This window comes from Austrofundulus limnaeus, unplaced genomic scaffold (genome assembly GCF_001266775.1).
Source record: "Austrofundulus limnaeus strain Quisiro unplaced genomic scaffold, Austrofundulus_limnaeus-1.0 Scaffold5, whole genome shotgun sequence".
NCBI lineage: Eukaryota > Metazoa > Chordata > Actinopteri > Cyprinodontiformes > Rivulidae > Austrofundulus > Austrofundulus limnaeus.
In genome coordinates, this window is record NW_013952407.1 from 3,656,197 (window position 1) to 3,673,751 (window position 17,555).

Sequence of the window (17,555 nt, forward strand, 5' to 3'; positions counted from 1 at the left end):
ATTAACAAGTAAATTAATTATTGAATGAAAAGGGTGCAGGAAAAATAAAATCTTAATCTAACATATTCTGCTCTTGCTTATTAAATCAGCCTCAAAATGAAATGAAAAATGTTTTTGGCTGGAAATATGATTGAAAGACTTGATCAGAGAGTTTTTGCAGTGTTTAAATCTTAAAAAAAAAACACAGTCAAGCACCTTCATTTAATGATCACAACCCCCCTACACACATACCRATATGCTTTGTGCCGGTACCTTCTGTTTGCAAGTGTTTCTGTATTTCAGCTTGGCTGTGAGGAACATCTGTATCAGCGCGCAGCATCATGCCACTGTTAATGAGTCACTGGGACTTGAGAGTTTCACTCAGTCAAACACWTCATCCTACACTTGTAAAAATAAATAAATTCAGACAGAAATCCATTCCAAGTGACAATCCAGGCCTGTTTCCATGTGATGACTAAAACACGCTGGATACACTCAGTTAATTTGATCTTACATGTGATCCAAATGAGTTTGGTCTCCTTTCACATCTGCTGTTAATGTTTCAAACAACAATCAGCTTTTCAGACACGCTGGTGTGAGATGAAGCTTCGGAGTCTGATCATTAGATTTACTCCTAAACTTGTTTTTTTTCTTTCCTCAGGAGAGCGAGGACGGGGGCGAGCACGGCAGCAGCTTTGTTTGCCCTCTGTGCACGCTGGATTTCAGCAGCCCTGAGAGGCTCATCTCACATGTCTACCAGGTGAGAACTGCACCGTCTCGTGCAAAAACTGTCATTCATGTAGTAAATTCTCATGTCAGGGGCAGTTTAAGGTTCAAATAGAATAGTATATGTCTGGGTGGTGAATATGTTTTTGAATCTTTAGTTATTTCAGTATTTTATGGTAATAATCCATAGTTTGAAGGTGCCTGTTACATCACATTTTTGTAATAAAATTAATACATTTTTGGAAAGATAACATTGATGAAATTTAAAAAAAAATCACTTTGCTGAGATGATGAGTTGTTTGGATATTTGCATGTATATATTGCATTGCACAACAAGAAATGATGTCAAAAGGGAATGTCTGCATGTAAACAGAGTGTGGTCCAACAGCTGACAAGAATCTGATGCTGCTTCAGATTATTTTGAGTCACTATCAGAGAGATGAAGAAGAGTCAGAGTTCAAATAATATTGTCTCGATAAACAAAGACCAGAGAGTTTTCTTTCTTAAAGAGTTCCCCTTTGATGTCACTTCCTGTTTCACTTTATGTAGACAAATAAAAATAAAATATGCAAGCTATGTGACAAAATCTGTACAATCATTCATTATGCCAAGTTTCTTAAATATGAAGATGGTTTCTTTGACTTTTTGTGTTTGAAAGATAGGCATGTCACAGGCACTTTAAGTTTGTAGTWCTACTACCACTTTATTTTCAGTTCTTTATTTTTGTCTTGTTTGTGTATTACAACATTGATCYACATTCATGTTGTACACTTTTGTTTATATGCAAGACATTTTTCTGCTCAGTTTTAATTGTAAAGCAGTAGCAATGTTTATTTGTTCAGTGATTTCTTTCTAAATATGCAATCATGATTTTATTTTTCATCCATTTGCATCTTTTTTTAAATTTATTTATATATGTAGCCATTTACTGACAAACATAAAAAAACAGGCAATAGTCATGTCATGTTGGTCATGTTCGGCTTCTCGCTTTAATTTCGTTTCACTGTTTTCACCAGCACACGACCATGATGAGCAACAGCAAAAGCTACGTGTGCCCGGTGTGTGGGCGAGCGCTGAGTTCTCCTGGCTCACTTGGACGGCATCTTCTCATCCACTCTGAAGACCGCCTCTCCAACTGCGCCGTCTGTGGCGCACGCTTCACAGACACCAACAACTTTAACAGGTTCGGCTCTGCTGCTCTGGCCACGGGCCCTTCATGCAGATTGTTTATTCTCTTTAAATGATCAAACGTTTGGGTTGTTTACATGTTATTTAGAAGTAAGATATATGATAACTAACATTTTTTAGTCTTTATTATGATATAGAYGAAATTCATTTTATCAGATTTATCAGTTCTTTGTCTTTAGTTTTAGTAAAGATTGGATTTTGTTGTGTCTCAACACAACAATCTATTATACATTTTATTCCTCACATTCACAATCAAACAGCTAAATGGGCATGGTTTCCTAATCACAAAGATTTAGGTTGTGAAAATGTGTGCAATGCATCAGTTAGTGAAATTTGTTTTTAAAGTAGCACATTGGAAAAAAAAAATGAAGCAGTGTTTCTTGAACTAAAACAGCCTGTAAAACATGAGGGGTGTATAAAATGAGCACCGCGATGACAGATTTATTGGAAGTAAACTTGAACGTTGCTTAGCAACTACCATTAGGTTTTTAAAAATACACAGCACTGACAAGGTTAGTATTTGTGGTTAGTCGAAGCAGTGACAAATTATGAAAAGCAACGAACAAAAGTCCAAACTTTAAAGCAGCTTGTTGATTTTATGAACAAAATAGAAAGAAAGAAATAAAAAATATAAAAGATGYAGATGTGTGAAAAACACTGGTTTCATGGTTGCACTATTTCTCTTTTTTCCTTGTCTTGTTAATGTGCAACAATTAGTTTACTAAATTTGTAGAAATTAGTCAGATTTCATCAATAAAACTAAGTGATTAGATATCATGTATGAGTCAGAAAAATAAGTGGAATTGACCCAAAACTACTTAAAATCATTTAAARGGCCAATATTAWATGTTTCTCAGGCATACATTTAAATACTATACCATAATAAAGCATCAATATCACCTTTAGTTGTTATTAAAAGGCTGTTTTTATGTTTAAATAGAAAATAAACTTATCTTCTCATCACTTCCTCTTCTAAACGCCTTGAAATTGGCCTCTGTCTCTTTAAGAACCACCTTCTGCTTCTGTCTCGCCAAAGACAGTTTAAGTTTCACTTTCACTTTCACCCAAGAGCCTGCAGGAGTCATGGGCGGGGTGTGTGTGTGTGTGGGGTGGGGGGTGGGGGCTCCGCCATGAGGAAGTTCGGCTTGAAGACACGTCCCAAAAGGCTTTTCTAGTCCCCACCTGTCGTTTTGCTCCTCAGCATTGCTTCCTAAAATCGCTGCGGGATTTCTCAAACATGCAAGAATGAGTCAAAGCAAGGCTTTGGCCATGTTTTTTATAAGAGTTTAACATTATACCATGATATAAAACTCAAACAAGTTGATTTTACATGATATAGCCCCTTTAATACATATATTATTTTTAAATGTACTTTATACATTTTAGTATCAAAGACAGTCAAAGATAAAATATCATATTAAATAAAAAAAACAATAATGTGTCTAAAAGCTAATTTTTCTAAACTTTCAGAGAGAAGCTTAAAGATGTCCTCGACACGTCCAGGTTGGACATCAGTGGTGGACGGGATGCCTGCTCCATGTCCCAGTCCCTGTCCAGCAGCCCCATGAGCAGCCCGGGCTCCACCACTCAATCCTGCCACGGACCAGGTCCTAGTCCCAGTTCATGTCAGGGCCCACACCTGTGTCAAGCTCCTGAAGCCAACCCCAGCCTCTGCCAGGGCCCCAGCCACATGTCCAGCCCGTGTCAGGAGCAGCGACCGTGCCACGGCTCGGGCCCCGGACCGTGCACGGGGTCCGACCAAGGCCCCTCCTTTCCTTCGCTGCCCGACAGTCTCCTCTCTGAAGGGCCGTCGCTCGCGTCKTTCCCTGAAGCTCTCAACTCCTCCTCCTCAGCCCTTCCTCCCATACCCGACATCCTGCCGGTCTACCCTGCCGGAGTGCTGCTGGTGTGCAACAGCTGCATGGCCTACCAGCAGCTCGTGGAGGCCCAGTCGCCGATGCGAAAGTGGGCCCTGCGTCGAAAGAACGAGCCCCTGGAGGCCCGCCTGCAGCGTCTGGAGCGCGAGCGCACGGCGAAGAAGAACAAGCGGGCGTGCGAGTCGGAGGAGGAGAAGGAGCTGCGGCGGCTGCGGGACCGCGAGGCCAAGCGCATGCAGAGGATGCAGGAGTCGGACGAGCAGCGGGCGCGCCGGCTGCAGAGGGACCGCGAGGCCATGCGTCTGAAGAGGGCCAACGAGACGCCGGAGAAGAGACAGGCCCGGCTGGTCCGCGAGAGGGAGGCGAAGCGGATCAAGCGCCGGCTGGAGAAGATCGACCCCGCTCTGAGGACACAGATCGAGCACGACCCCGCTGCCATGGCYGCCCTCACAGCAGACATGAGTCTCTTTCAGTTCCCCTGTCCCATGCCCGTCTCCTCCATCGATAACGGGCTCTTCATGAAGCTGCCATAATCTGGAAACGTAAGGAAGGAGCGACTGTCGTGTAACATTCTTAACCTGTACTTTCAGGATGCCATGGGGACGTTCAAACCAAGCCCCGCTCTTTTCCTTCCATGTTGTCCTGCGTTGAACAGCTTCATTATTACTTCTTCTCTTTCTAATTTATTAGTCTTTAAACAAACCTTGGGGACAGGGTTGAGTTTGTTTCATTTTGTGTGGATGATRTAAGAGCATGTTGTAAAGAGATTTATCTGTCTGTGGATTAGCAGATTTTACTCAGCACGTTCTGGTGAGAGCARGTAAACGGTTCCTTTTGAGGATGAAAAAGAAAGTCATTTGCACATGGATCCTCAGTAAGGGGAGTGGAAACTTTGAAGCCACATGCCTCTTCTTTCCTGGTCCACTCAGCTAGCCCGCTCCTCCACCCTACCGTAACTCAGACTCACCGGTAGCTACACCTCTTTCTTCAAGCTGCTACCGCGGGAAGTTCATGTCTACTACCTCATCCGGCGCCGCSGCGGCGCTCTGTCCTCTGGCGTACCGCTGTCCAACAGCAAGTTTCCAAAGCTCTGTACGGACTGGACAACCCCACAGAAGATGCAGGTTTATTTCCTCCTCTTTGTGTTTATCAGTGAGGTACTTTCATAGGACCTTTCYGAACACCTGAACTCTCGAATGTTTGTCCTGCTGAACAGTGTCGACATTCCCTTCATCTCCTGAGTTTGATGCATCTTCCTCGCATTCTTTTCTCCAGTTACGCTCCATAATATTGCCATTTCGTTTTATTTTCCTTTGTTACTGAGCCTTTCTCGGGCCTGTATAAACTCAGTCTGTGCGGCTGTTATTGTACTGTACGATACATTAGTTACCTCTTGTATATTCTGGACTCATCTTATGAAGAAAATGTACTGAAATATTCTCTTTAGGTGGTTAAATAGGGGGAGTACCTAATATGTTACMTGTTGACCTCAAATTATGTCACATTACTTGAATTCTGCCTGCAAAGATGCATTTTTTTATGCTATTGAGGAAACGGCTACAAGAACRTAGGTTTTTAGAAAATTTAAGTTCATTCTTGGATAACCTCTGCTTTGTGCAATTTCTGTAGCATTCACATGCTTTATAAGTCAGCAGTAACTTCAAAATGGGTTATTAGAACCACTTAAATTGAGGTTTTGCTTTTTTTTACATTCGCAGATAAAGTCACATAAKAGGTGGAAAATATGTAAAAAATGCAATCAAAGTGTCTCTTCTGTATKTAAGCACTGGGGCTATTTTATGTTACAGGAGATTTTATTAATTTATATTTGTTAACCTCATTCCAGCACATATTTATGCAATTTTTCTTTAGTCTCATGATCCTGTTTGRTGTATGTTTGCTGATATTGATGTTTGAATTACAGGCCAAGTTTGTAGAATTTTTTTTTTCATTTCCAGTCGGCAAAGTTACTTCCAGTTTTATCGTCTCTTCTCCAGATGCAAAACTTTTCAGTGTCAAAGGARCAGTTTTAGTTTCAAGGATGAACAGCGTTTGAGTCACTCCTAGGCGAAAGTCATTTTACCTGCTGTCGCTTACGGCAAATTAAACGAAGAAAACATTTATCTTTAGAGTAACTTTTGACTTTAGGTCTCGTGCTCAGAGGCTTTCCTAGGAGTGGATCAAACTTCTATGCAACACATTTATTTGTTTTAAAAAAAATCACTGAATCTATGCAGAATGCCAGCTGAAATCTTTACACAGAATTCAAAACGGAAAAAGTTCAGCTTCTCAGGCAATTTAACTCAGTAAGTGGGCTCAGAGCCCAGATCCAACATCTCAGTCAGATCACTTTATCAAACATTTTTTTCTGTTTAATTTTCCACAGTTTGTTGTTGTTGACACGTTTTCTCTTTCAAGGTKTAGCACATAAAAGGAACAGGGTCTCACTGCCATCCGGACCACAACGCTCCGTATCAAAGGCAGACYAGAGAGCTCAGTGAAGGCTTCTGGTGTCATTTGTTCCTCTCAGCTCTTAGACCATGAATACTGGGTATTCTCAGAGGTCGCTGTTTGAATCTGCTGTGAACCACTTTGTCTCAGAGTGGTCAGAGGGAGAGCCCTGTGGACTCATGACGGGTCTTTTTGGAGCTCAGTTTGGATTAGAGTAACGTTGCATGTTATAAAACTGCACTTGTCTTATAATTGTTCAATAGGAGCTTGTGTTCTACTGTTAGATTATGCCTGCTTGTATTTTTTTCCCTTCTTAAATTTTAGGCTTTTTTGTATTAATTCTATCAGAATTTTCCTCCCAATGTCCATGTTTACAAAAGCAAGTATCTCTTCTAGAGGCCAAATGAATGAGCTGTCTGGTTGTTATTGATGCATTCGGACTCGGTGCCACTTTAGGGACGCCATCTTCTGTTACTGGATTAACAGATGTACAGACCTTCATGAAACCTGGTAAAGAATGTGGAATTAAACATTGCATTTATTATAAAGTTCGTGTCCACCACTAGTCTTCTTYGACTTTACTCTAGTTTTGTAGATGGGTCACACAGTTTTGGTATTTTCAGCTCATTGAAAATATAAAATCTGATAAATTAGAATTATGGAATCATTAAAAAACAATGGATTTAATCTTAGTTTATTTTCAGTAGGTTGTTTTRGGTGGTGCAGTGTCAAAAAGTGTCAGAAAAACAGTAAAAAAAAAAGGTCCCTGCATTGTTCTGAATAGGCAACAGATGTAAAACCAGCACATTTAATAAAAGTATCCATCCTGACATAACATCTGTTAATATTAAAAGTATGTAATACACTACAGCATGTGGTTATTAGTCGATCGGTGCAATGAGAATGAGTGGAGTATTAGATAAGTCTGAGCATCACATGTGTGGAAAAACAGTCACTTAAGAGAGAAACAACCATTCACTTTATCACTCACACTATTTAGTTACCAATTAATCTAGTATGCATGTTATTTTATTATATATTTACCATTATTTAACCAGGCAAATCCCATTGAGATTGCACCACCATGCTGTCATGTCCACCATCACAGCAAAAATCCACTAAATAAGCTCAAGAAAGTTGAGGCTGAAATAAGAAACAGCAAGCATTCCAAATCAAGGACATCTCAGTAAAACATGGTGCTGTCAGTATCATAATTTGTGACCTTTTTGCTGAGAACTGGRTGTTCGGTTAAAGATAAGTTAGCAAGACAATGTCAAGCACACAAGTAAATGTCTGAAAAAAAATTTATAATCTGGAACCACAAAGTCTTGACTTTTACTTACTAAGCCTGTAAAAATCTCTAAAGTGAGATGTTGATATGAAACTCACCTTTTCTTAACCCTAAAGTTGTTCTGGAGAAAAAGTTATATTCATTACAGAGAATCAGACAAATATACACACATTCAGCTTAAAAAGTTAAACAAAAAAAACCACAACACACAAGTTGGACTGTCTTTTGAGTTTTATATTTGTATATATATTTATATATATATATTATATTGTGTTTACTTAACAAATATGATAAATGCAATGTCTCCATGTTAGCTGTAACAATAAAAATACAATATCTTTGTGTCTTTAAAGAAAGATTAAAAACAGCAAAACAAAAAAATAATAAAACGCCCTAAGTAGTTCACAGAGAGGTACAAATATACAGTACAAATCTATTTTATTCAAAAAGGGTACAAACAAAAATGCAACAAAATAGAGATATTAATGCTTTGTTAAAGTCAGGTAGGTGCAGGGTATTCTAAGGGAGCACTTTGGGTCAACAACTCTAAGGCTTCTGATAGAGATAAATACATATTGGTACGGCCATACAATAGTAAAATTCACTATACAAAGTTCATACAACCTGGATTATACTTGAGGATTGAATGTTACATTTACATAATTGCATATATTTTGCAGGTTTAGGCATTAGAAAATATACTGTTTTTTTTTTTTGTTTTTAAGATAGTTGCACGTCACATAAAAAGCAGTGTCACCTTGTGCAGGAAAAAAAAAGAAAAAGCACAATGTCAAACCTGGAAATACAGACTTCTTTAAAACTTTTAACCATTCGCATTCTTCTGATTTAAATCAACACAGAGCAACACCATAACTACACTAAGTTCACCTTTGCTGTTCGATAATGGGTTGGAAAGGACTTTGTTCACGCGCCACAAACAGAAACCATCACATTTCCATCAATGGAAAGCTGTCTGACTTGTGCAGCCAAATATAAAACCTACAGTTGAGAGACTTTGGGAAACAGCATGACACACCAAACACAACCCATCTGCTCTACAAGGTAAAAACAAACAAAAAAATAACTACTGATTCTGTGCAACAAAGAAGAAAATCTGTGCATCTGTTGGATTGCCCTTCACTGCTGGCACTCTTGAAACAGTCTTGTAAAAAAAAGTGCTTAAAAACGCTTCAATTTCATCCACTTCCACATACAGAAACCCCACAAAGTCAATATTAAGAAAGAGAATAAAGAACGTATAAAAAAATGTAACCAAACCAAAAACATCGGAGGAACCTGCTGTCACCCACAAAACCTTCTAAGTGTGTAGATTTCTGCTCAGGACATGTCCGATATGTACAAAGCAGAATTTAAGGCGTTATCGACAAGCATCATCAAAGCTATCTACACTAACGAAACGCATGTCTATCTACAGGAACACAAAACCTGCCTCTGGGGGGGGGTTTGTGTGCTTTAACATTTGTACGTCTTCAACTTACCAACAGATTTCATTTCCAAACACTGAAGGAGGGCATTTAGTGCAAATTATTACAACAGACATCAAAGATGTGGAGAGAATTCAGCACACAGCTTGGTTTCAGGGGACATTTCATGATCACCACGGAAGGCGCCTCTCAAAATGAAGGGTAAAAAGCTAGAACAAAACGGCTGGTTAACAGCTTGCACCATTTAAGTTGGGATTTGAAACACAACATTGAAGTGGCTGGCAATTATAGAAAAACTCTAAGTTTAAGGGAGACATCTCGGGTGATTTTGGCTCTGAATGTTAAGCATTGAAAGAGTAAAATTAAATAATCGGATGCTCAGTACTTAAGATGACAATCCCTGAACATAAAACAACTGCTAAATTTCTAATAAGTCGGTCAATTACATATCCAGAAGCAAGAGATCAGGAAAAAAAAAAACCACTGCATGAACTAATAAGCCCTGCTGTTTGAGACAACTGTAATATAAGACAATGAAGGGCACAGTACTGAGATCACTGCATAGAGAACATTGAGACTACATGAAACATTTCTAACTGTATGAGTATATATTGCTTACACCATAAAAAACTGAACATGTTGAGATTCTGATGTGACTAAATTACTGTAGTACAAAAAAAAGCAAATTTCTTTCTGTACACTGAAAGTTATTTTTCCTGATTTATTTTGTGCAATGCATTTTAAAAATCGGATGGCTTTTTGGTGTAAAATCCTTTGACTTGTTTACTTTAATAACCAACACTGGCTGATACATACTTGCTTTACTTTGTAAAACTGCACAGAATGACAAATACATCTAATACACTTCAGAGGCCTCAAGGAGGATTTTCATACAGCCACTCAAAACTTGCAGTGGCTGAACTGTGTTTGTGTGCCTGAGGGATTTGTTAAAGTTTAAGTCTGATTAAAGAAATGTGTGCACCTTAAAGAGATCATATAGTCTTATATGATCTCTGTGGTGCACATATGTTTTAAAGCTCCTCATAACATGCAGAGAATGACACAAAAAGGAGAAAATGATATACTCAAAAGAAAAAAAACATGTTTTGTCAGAGGTACATATCTATGGCTGTAATAGAGAAAACTGTTTATGCAGCATTTACTCTTTCTGATAGGAATGTCTGCATAAGGAATGTGCTGATTTATAAACTTCAAAATGAATTTATGTATGGTCTAATTGCACTTTGTTTTAATTTCACCTCTTTAGATTAAGATAAAAAATAAGTCAGAAGGAAGAAACTGCAGCATTCATCTTGGCTAACTTTGTAAACAGTTAAAAATACAAGTCAGTTTTTTCTTCTTCTTTTGCCACAAAACACCAGCACTTACTTCAAACACTCCCTTCAACATAAAAAAACTAATGTATTGTGATTCCTATTTTTAAGATCAGCATAAAATCAGTGACATTTGTGCAATACATGAACATCTTTAACACACGAGCAAATGACTGCAAACTTTAAAACAAAACATAATGCAGGACAAAACTAACACTCGTCACACCTCCTGAAGACTTTAGTAGATTTTATGCGGTGAAATGGAAAACCAAAACGAGGGTTAATCTACAACAACGCTTTGAGAAGTGAGTAGAAAACGAATCGGTGAAAATGAAGCCCAACTCAGTGCGTCGTTTCTAAAAGTTGGGTCAGAAGAGAGCAAGATCTCACATCCTGGAGACGAGGATTTAGGACATCCCGCAATGAAATTCCTGGGACAGTGCAGTGCAGCCAAGTGCTGTGAAAAGATCTATTGCTTTCATTCAGTAACTGAGAACAGACAAACCCAACGTTAAACCTCACATCATTTCCAACAAGGCAAATGTCTAGACCCACCCCACGCTTGGGCCTGAGTTGGTGGGTGGTGGTGGGGGGGGTTAATGTACTTGGCAGTGAAGCCAGCGGTGCAACAAGTTAATGACTTGGGATTAATCCCACCGATGGCTCTGGTGGAAGTAGCCAGTGAATACTGTTGATTAATATTACACTGAAGCCTGGCGAAGACGTTGGGAGGTACAGCGAGTGTCGCGCAGCTTCAAACAACATTCTCACTGAGGACACGGAGATCAAACGTTTCGCTTATCAGAGAGAACAAGGCATTATTTCACTCACTGCCACGTTGGCAGATGCATGCATTATGGCTCTCAGCCTAAAACCAAGACAGGAGAAACTGATTGTTAAACTGATTCATTTCTCATACTTGATTCGTAGACGAGTTAGAAATAACCCACGCCGCCTGAAAGAGGACCTTTAGGAATGAAGACAGGGAGCATTTCAGCTGACAGGAGAGGTTTTAAACTCAGGCTAGACGCACATCTTAACATCTACTGACAGCATCATCACAGGAGCTGCTGATGTCAGCAAATACGCTTTATTTTTGGTAAATAAGTTGGATGGCTGCAGGATCTTGAAAGTGTTGAAGATAAAAGATCCCTGGCTGTGAGTTTGTGTTACATCAGAGTTGATTGCTGCACTGTGCTGCTGCACGTGTTTTTCCTAAAGTGTGCTCTTCTGGTGAAACAGTTTTGGTCAAAAAGGTAAAGCCAAAGTGTCGTTTGTGGGACAACGTCCAGGTATGGGCATGAGGGAGTAGAGACAAAGGAGGGATGGAGGAAGAGAAAAGCAGTGTGTAAGGACTATTGTAGGCATTTTATCAGCTACAGACGTTCCACTCAGTTTTCCATGTTTCTGTCAGACCTCAGCAGGCTGAGAAACCAAAAGGTTTCTCTTGTTTGGCTGAGTAGTAAAGCAGAGCTTCTCATCAGATCGTGTTTTTTTCTATTTTTTAGGTGTGCAAAATCTCAAACATTCTGAGGCTACATTCACACTCTTTCTTTTCCCTCTTTCTCTCCTTGTCAGACTCATTCTTAGTCCTAGGAGTCTCTCCTAGAGTTGCTACCAAATGCGATGCTACTTCCCTGCATTAGAGCGCCCCTCGATGGACAGTTTAACCTCCTGGGGTATAAAAGATAGCCTCGTGTGGCCAGAGGTGATTATCTGGGGACGTGGCCCTTCGTCTCCTTTCATACTGTATCTTTGGAGGACAGGTGAAGACCAGCGCCTCTGAGAGGCACCTAGTGCAGCTTGCATCGCTCCCACGCCTGCTTCTCCAAAAGCAGAGCCCTCCATGTGCAAGTGATAACTGCTTTGACTCCTCGGATGYTCTGAAGAGGTTCTACTTGTTCTGATTGGTGAATCAATGTGTCCAGCGACCCCTAAATGTGTAGCTTCCTCCTTATCGGCCACATCTTTTTCTCCATCCCTCTGTCTTTCTCTATGGGTGCGGTCCATTCTGAAATGAGACTGAGGCCGTGACTGCTGAGGTGCAGGAGGCCCCATGAGCTGGTGACCAGGTCCTGATGTAGCGTTCGTTTTGGTTAAAGTCCTGGACGTGTTCTGCTGCTGCTGCTGCTGTGAACTGTGATTTTGTGGTTGCTTCTGAAGCTGTGATTGAAGCTGCTGCTGCAGAGTGATGGACACACACATGTCTCCGACTTGTAGATGGTGGCAGGCCAAACCGTACATTTGTGCCGTACGATCAGGGCTGCAAGAAGACCACCCCTGGCCAAAAACAAAGAAGGGGTGCTCCGGGGGCACGTCGATGGTCACTTTGCTCTGCTGCTCCCCCACAGTGAAGTGAAGCGATACAAGACCTGGTCTCTGCTGGCTGGCACGAATGTCCATCACCATGCTGGAATCGATTTTAAGCCCACCACTCACCTCTGCACTTCGCACAAAATCCTGAGTTTGCAGGTCCTCCACACGCTTCAGCTCACCGGTGGCCAGCTGGATGATTGCCCCCTTCATGAAGTGGGATGGATTAGAAGGAGCTGGGGTAGGAGCGACGCTTGAAGCTAAGGCCTGAGCTGCATCTGCTGTAGARTGGACTGGAGGCTGCTGCTGCTGAGTTGTGGTTGGCTCTGCCCTTTCAGGGAGGCACACTCTGGCTGAAGGATCAGAGGGCTTAAAGCTGGAGTTAGTGGAGGCCATAGTAGAAGAGGTTGCGGAATCATTAGCCTGTCCTGGGTAGTGTTGCTGCTGCGAGTGATAGTCAAGGGGAATGAGAACTGGTTGCCCGTTAGCAAGCATGACAGCGTGACCTGGCTGCTGATGAAGACCAGTCACTCTGTGATCACCGTAACTCGAGGTTTGTGCCACAAATGTCGTCCTTCCAGCCACAGCACCAGAGACGCYAATCTCCCCATGGACATCTCTGGTTCGTTGGCCACCCTGAGAAAGATTCAAGGGGGCAAATGAGACCTCTTTCCGTAAACCACTCCCAGCCTGACTCGAGAAAGTCAGACGACCAACCACCTGCTGCACCTGGAAGACAAACGCAAAAGACTTTAATTTTACCAAAACAGAAACCTTAAAAGTGACTTGCATAGCTGCTGACTGTGTATTAACATTACGTTTACTATTTTATAAGTTAAATAACTTTGAAGATTTTGGAGTTAACAAGCTTTTTTTCTTCTTTCTGCCTCCTTTCATTTCAAGTGTGATTTTCTTTTTCTCTTTATTGTGTATAAAAATTTTTGTTTTATTTTTAAATTAAATGAATAAATGAATTAAATGAATAAATAAAATAAATTAACATGCTATAAATATTTCTCACCTCAAGATCGCTGTCTGGAGTGCTGCACTGACCAGGTGAGTTTCGACCTTCTAGCCTTCGGCTCAGCAGAACTCGTTCTTGTGGCGCAGAACCACTTGTTACCTGCGATAAACGTGCATTTCTGGAAGCGTAGGCAGAGTCTGGTCCAACCTCCCTGATGCCTTGCTCTTTTCCTCCTCCATTAATCTCTGTTATAGTCTCCTGCTGAGAACTGTGGCAGTCACTGGTGGCAGAGGCAGCCCGGCTGCCCTGAGGTTGGTAGAAAATGGCCACTCCCCGGGAGTTGACCTCGGCAGCGGGTGGAACTCCACTAGTGCCAAGGTGCTGCTGGGCAAGTTGCTCTGAAGGCAGGATCAGTGGGACACCACTTGAAGCTGCGACTTTGGCAAATGAATGAGCAGCAACCTGGGCCTGAGGCGGTGGGGAAACAACATCTTCCTGTATGACGGCTGGATAAGGAACCAGGTGGGACACAGCGTGAGGCTGAGAGATGGTACCAGACGGAGGAATCAATGATCCCGGTACAAAGCCAGAAGGTACAGCATAAGGTACTGCGGCATAAGGGGAACTAACAAACTGGAGAGATGGATGAGGGATATGTGCATAACCAAGAGGAGGATAGGGAAGGCCTGGATGCTGCAGAAGTGGAGAATGGACAGTATAAGCTGGGGAGATGTGGCTTAACACAGGGTGAAGACTGGTAGATGAGTAGGTAACTGATGGAACGGCCACTTTGTAAAGCATGCTATACTGGTCAACAGGCACTGCAGATATTCCATCTGTATTATCCACTCCATAATGAAGCTCCGGATGAGCTCGCACCCACTCTCCAGATGGGGTTCCTCTATGATTGTCACTGTTGGCTGCAGAATTCTGGATGGAAAGCCCTTCATCTTCTCCATTACCACCACCTCCAGCAGCCCCACCTCCCCCGGTCCCTCCAGTCACACCACTGGTACTAATCGGTAGGTCCCTCTTCTTAGGAGGCAGGCACTCCTGGTTGCGCTCCTGAGCTGGTTTCATTGCAATCCCTGGGCCAAGTGAGCTGCTTTACTGAACTGCACAAGAACTGAAACCTGCAAGCCAGTCAGCCCGCACAGAAGCCAGTTCTGAAATTACCTGGCTGACTCTGTCTGCCAATTCACCTGAAAAGAATAAAAATAAATCAAAGAACAACTATATTAGCAAGTCAAAAGAAAAGATCATCTTACATGTAATTCTAGATGTTAATAACAAATGACAACACTGATCAGTCATTGCAGAAACAAAAATAAAAGCAAGTTGATGTTGTTTTTTGGGAAAAAACAAGATAAAATTCACTCTGTTAAAAGTTTTCTTGCTAGGGCCCTACTTTTTATTAAACAAGACTGCTAGTTGTTTTTAAGTACATTCATCCATTTCTGGACTGCAATACATAAATAAAACTACTACTGTAACAACGTGGACCGTATAACTGCATTGAATCAAATTCTAAAACTTCTCAAACTCACACAATCATTTATTTTCACCTAACTGTCGATTGTTTCAACTCTTCAATACGATACCTTTAATAACAAAGACCTGTCAAATTGTTGGTGCCAACCACAAAGACCCAGAATGAGTTAAAACTACCAAAAATAAAACTAACTCGAAATGAAAGCAAAGCCTCAAATAAAAAGAAATACATTTCAAAAGAAATCAATGCTACAAATAACTCAGACGATGCACAAGATCCATGAAAATTTTTGCTCTACACATATCAATAATGTTTACTGCAGATTTGAATCTTTCAGTTCCTGTTGCTAATTTGTAGAATGTGAGGTTTGTGCTAAAAAACAAACAAAACACCTTTATATCAACTTTAAACAAATTTAGGAAAGTGGTACAATTTTAGTATGAGAGCATCATTCAAATTATACAGACTTTTAAGTTTAAAAATATAGAAATTGTTAGCTTAAAAGTCAAATAACATATATTTTTGTCTGTAGGACATACAATAAAATTAGAGGCCCTTTTCTTCCATACAAATAAGTGGATTCTTAGGTGCACTACATAAATGATGTATGAAAAACATAACTACAAACCTCCTAGTTTTCTTTTTACGTTTGTGCTTTTCGTTAGCTTCTCTGGCTAAGCTAGCTAGCGACTAAAGAGACAGTTTTTCCTAGTTAAATATCTGAGTAACACAGTGACAGGTAATGCTCAAACATTAAATGTTCTTTTGAATATAAATAAAATTTAATGTAATATAAAACCAGCTGGTTTGTGTTCGAAATTAATATCTGTCATTAACGCAGGGGCTACGCTAGTTAGCACCATGGCTAACACAGCTACGTGAGTCCGACCCAACTCACATCAGCTCATAACAAACATGGTGGACAAATCGGTCATAAAAGTCTCTGCTTTGTCTCTTTTACTTACCTCCAAATGTCATCGCGGACTGGCGTATCTTTTTTTTCTAAGAATGTTGATATGGAGATGGTACAACTGAAAATAAAAAAAAAATCTGGGCTAACAAATGAAGCCCATTTTCGAAGGCCAGAAGAGGCGCTTACGAATGACATCACCACTTTTACTCAATTTCCTGTTTTGGCCCATGAGGCATGCTGTTGTTACACACTGTAGCTAAAATCAAATCACACATTTATCTCTACTCTTTTTATGTTTCATTTAAGGTAACCAACATAAAAATATTTAAAGATGCATAATAGAATTTTAAATACACAAAAAAACCATTTCAATTAGTAAAAATATCAGGAAAGTCCAATATTCACAAGTAGCTAAAAAAGGCAAACTGATGATAGATGAAATAATGACTGAAAAGAAAAATTATATTAGGAACTTCATGCTTTTTCAGCATAAAACATTGGAAATGAAAATTATTACAATTTAATACTTTATAGATATCAGATATGCTAATTTCTCTGAAGATTTACTTCAATATCCTATAAGAATCAAATTCAGATTTTTCATTTAGATGCAGAAAATGGCTTAACATATCCAAAGAGTCCTGATGCATCTCAGTAATCCAGGTAAAAAAAATCAAAAAGAAAAAAATTGTATAGGTCTTCTGGATGGGTTCTTCTCTAATGAAACGTTTCGTCTCTCTTCCAAGAGACTTCTTCAGTCTGTTTCAGGCAAAATTCAGGCTTTTAAGCACTGCCTCCATGTGACTGATACTCRCATCACATGGCTATCGTTGACACCTAATTAACACCTATTGTTAACAGGGGGTGGAGTGACACTGGCAATGGCAGCACTGTAGGAGGGGGACAACTGAAACGGAGGCCTCCACCTCTGTTTAATGATGGACGGTCTTTCTTCACAAAAATGGCTTCTTTTACTCCTCTCTCAAACCAACGTTCCTCTCTATCAAGAATGAGAACATCCTCATCTCTGAAAGAGTGACCGCTGGCCTGTAAATGAGTGAAAACTGCAGAGATCTGGCCGTTAGATGTAGCTCGTCTGTGTTGGGGCATTCTTTTGAACAGAGGCTGCTTCATCGGGGAAACAAAGCAGCCACTGTTCAAAAGAATGCCCCAACACAGACGAGCTACATCTAATGGCCAGAACTCTGCAGTTTTCACTCATTTACAGGCCAGCGGTCACTCTTTCAGAGATGAGGATGTTCTCATTCTTGATAGGGAGGAACGTTGTTTGAGAGAGGAGTAAAAGAAGCCATTTTTGTGAATAAATACCGTCCATCTTTAAACAGAGGTGGAGGCCTCCGTTTTCAGTTGTCCCCCTCCTACAGTGCTGCCATTGCCAGTATCACTCCACCCCGTTAACAACAGGTGTTAATTAGGTGTCAACGATAGCCATGTGATGTGAGTATCAGTCACATGGAAGCAGTGCTTAAAAGCCTGAATTTTGCCTGAAACTCTCAGACTGAAGAAGTCTCTTGGAGAAGAGACGAAACGTTTCATTAGAGAAGAACCCGTCCAGAAGACC

The 17,555-nt window shown here is 40.6% G+C and overlaps 2 protein-coding genes across 5 annotated transcripts in view; one reads left to right on the top strand and one right to left on the bottom strand.

Moving 5' to 3' along the window:
- Positions 1–6,769, top strand: part of znf821 (zinc finger protein 821) — a 16,821-nt gene extending 10,052 nt beyond the window's left edge. For all 4 annotated transcript variants that reach the window (XM_014027494.1, XM_014027480.1, XM_014027487.1 and 1 more), the window contains 3 exons: positions 641–739; positions 1,722–1,888; positions 3,364–6,769. In XM_014027494.1, coding sequence (XP_013882948.1) covers positions 641–739; positions 1,722–1,888; positions 3,364–4,303 — 1,206 coding nt within the window. In that variant the 3' untranslated portion in view covers positions 4,304–6,769. The remainder of the gene's footprint in view (positions 1–640; positions 740–1,721; positions 1,889–3,363) is intronic.
- A 959-nt stretch (positions 6,770–7,728) lies between these two features.
- On the bottom strand, positions 7,729–16,165 carry atxn1l (ataxin 1-like). The gene is made up of 3 exons (XM_014027468.1): positions 16,026–16,165; positions 13,626–14,770; positions 7,729–13,333 (listed from the first exon to the last, which is right to left on the bottom strand). The coding sequence occupies exons 2-3, from the start codon at positions 14,646–14,648 to the stop codon at positions 11,921–11,923; spliced, it is 2,436 nt and encodes an 811-aa protein (XP_013882922.1). The 5' UTR covers positions 14,649–14,770; positions 16,026–16,165; the 3' UTR covers positions 7,729–11,920.
- Between the last annotated feature and the right edge of the window lie 1,390 nt (positions 16,166–17,555).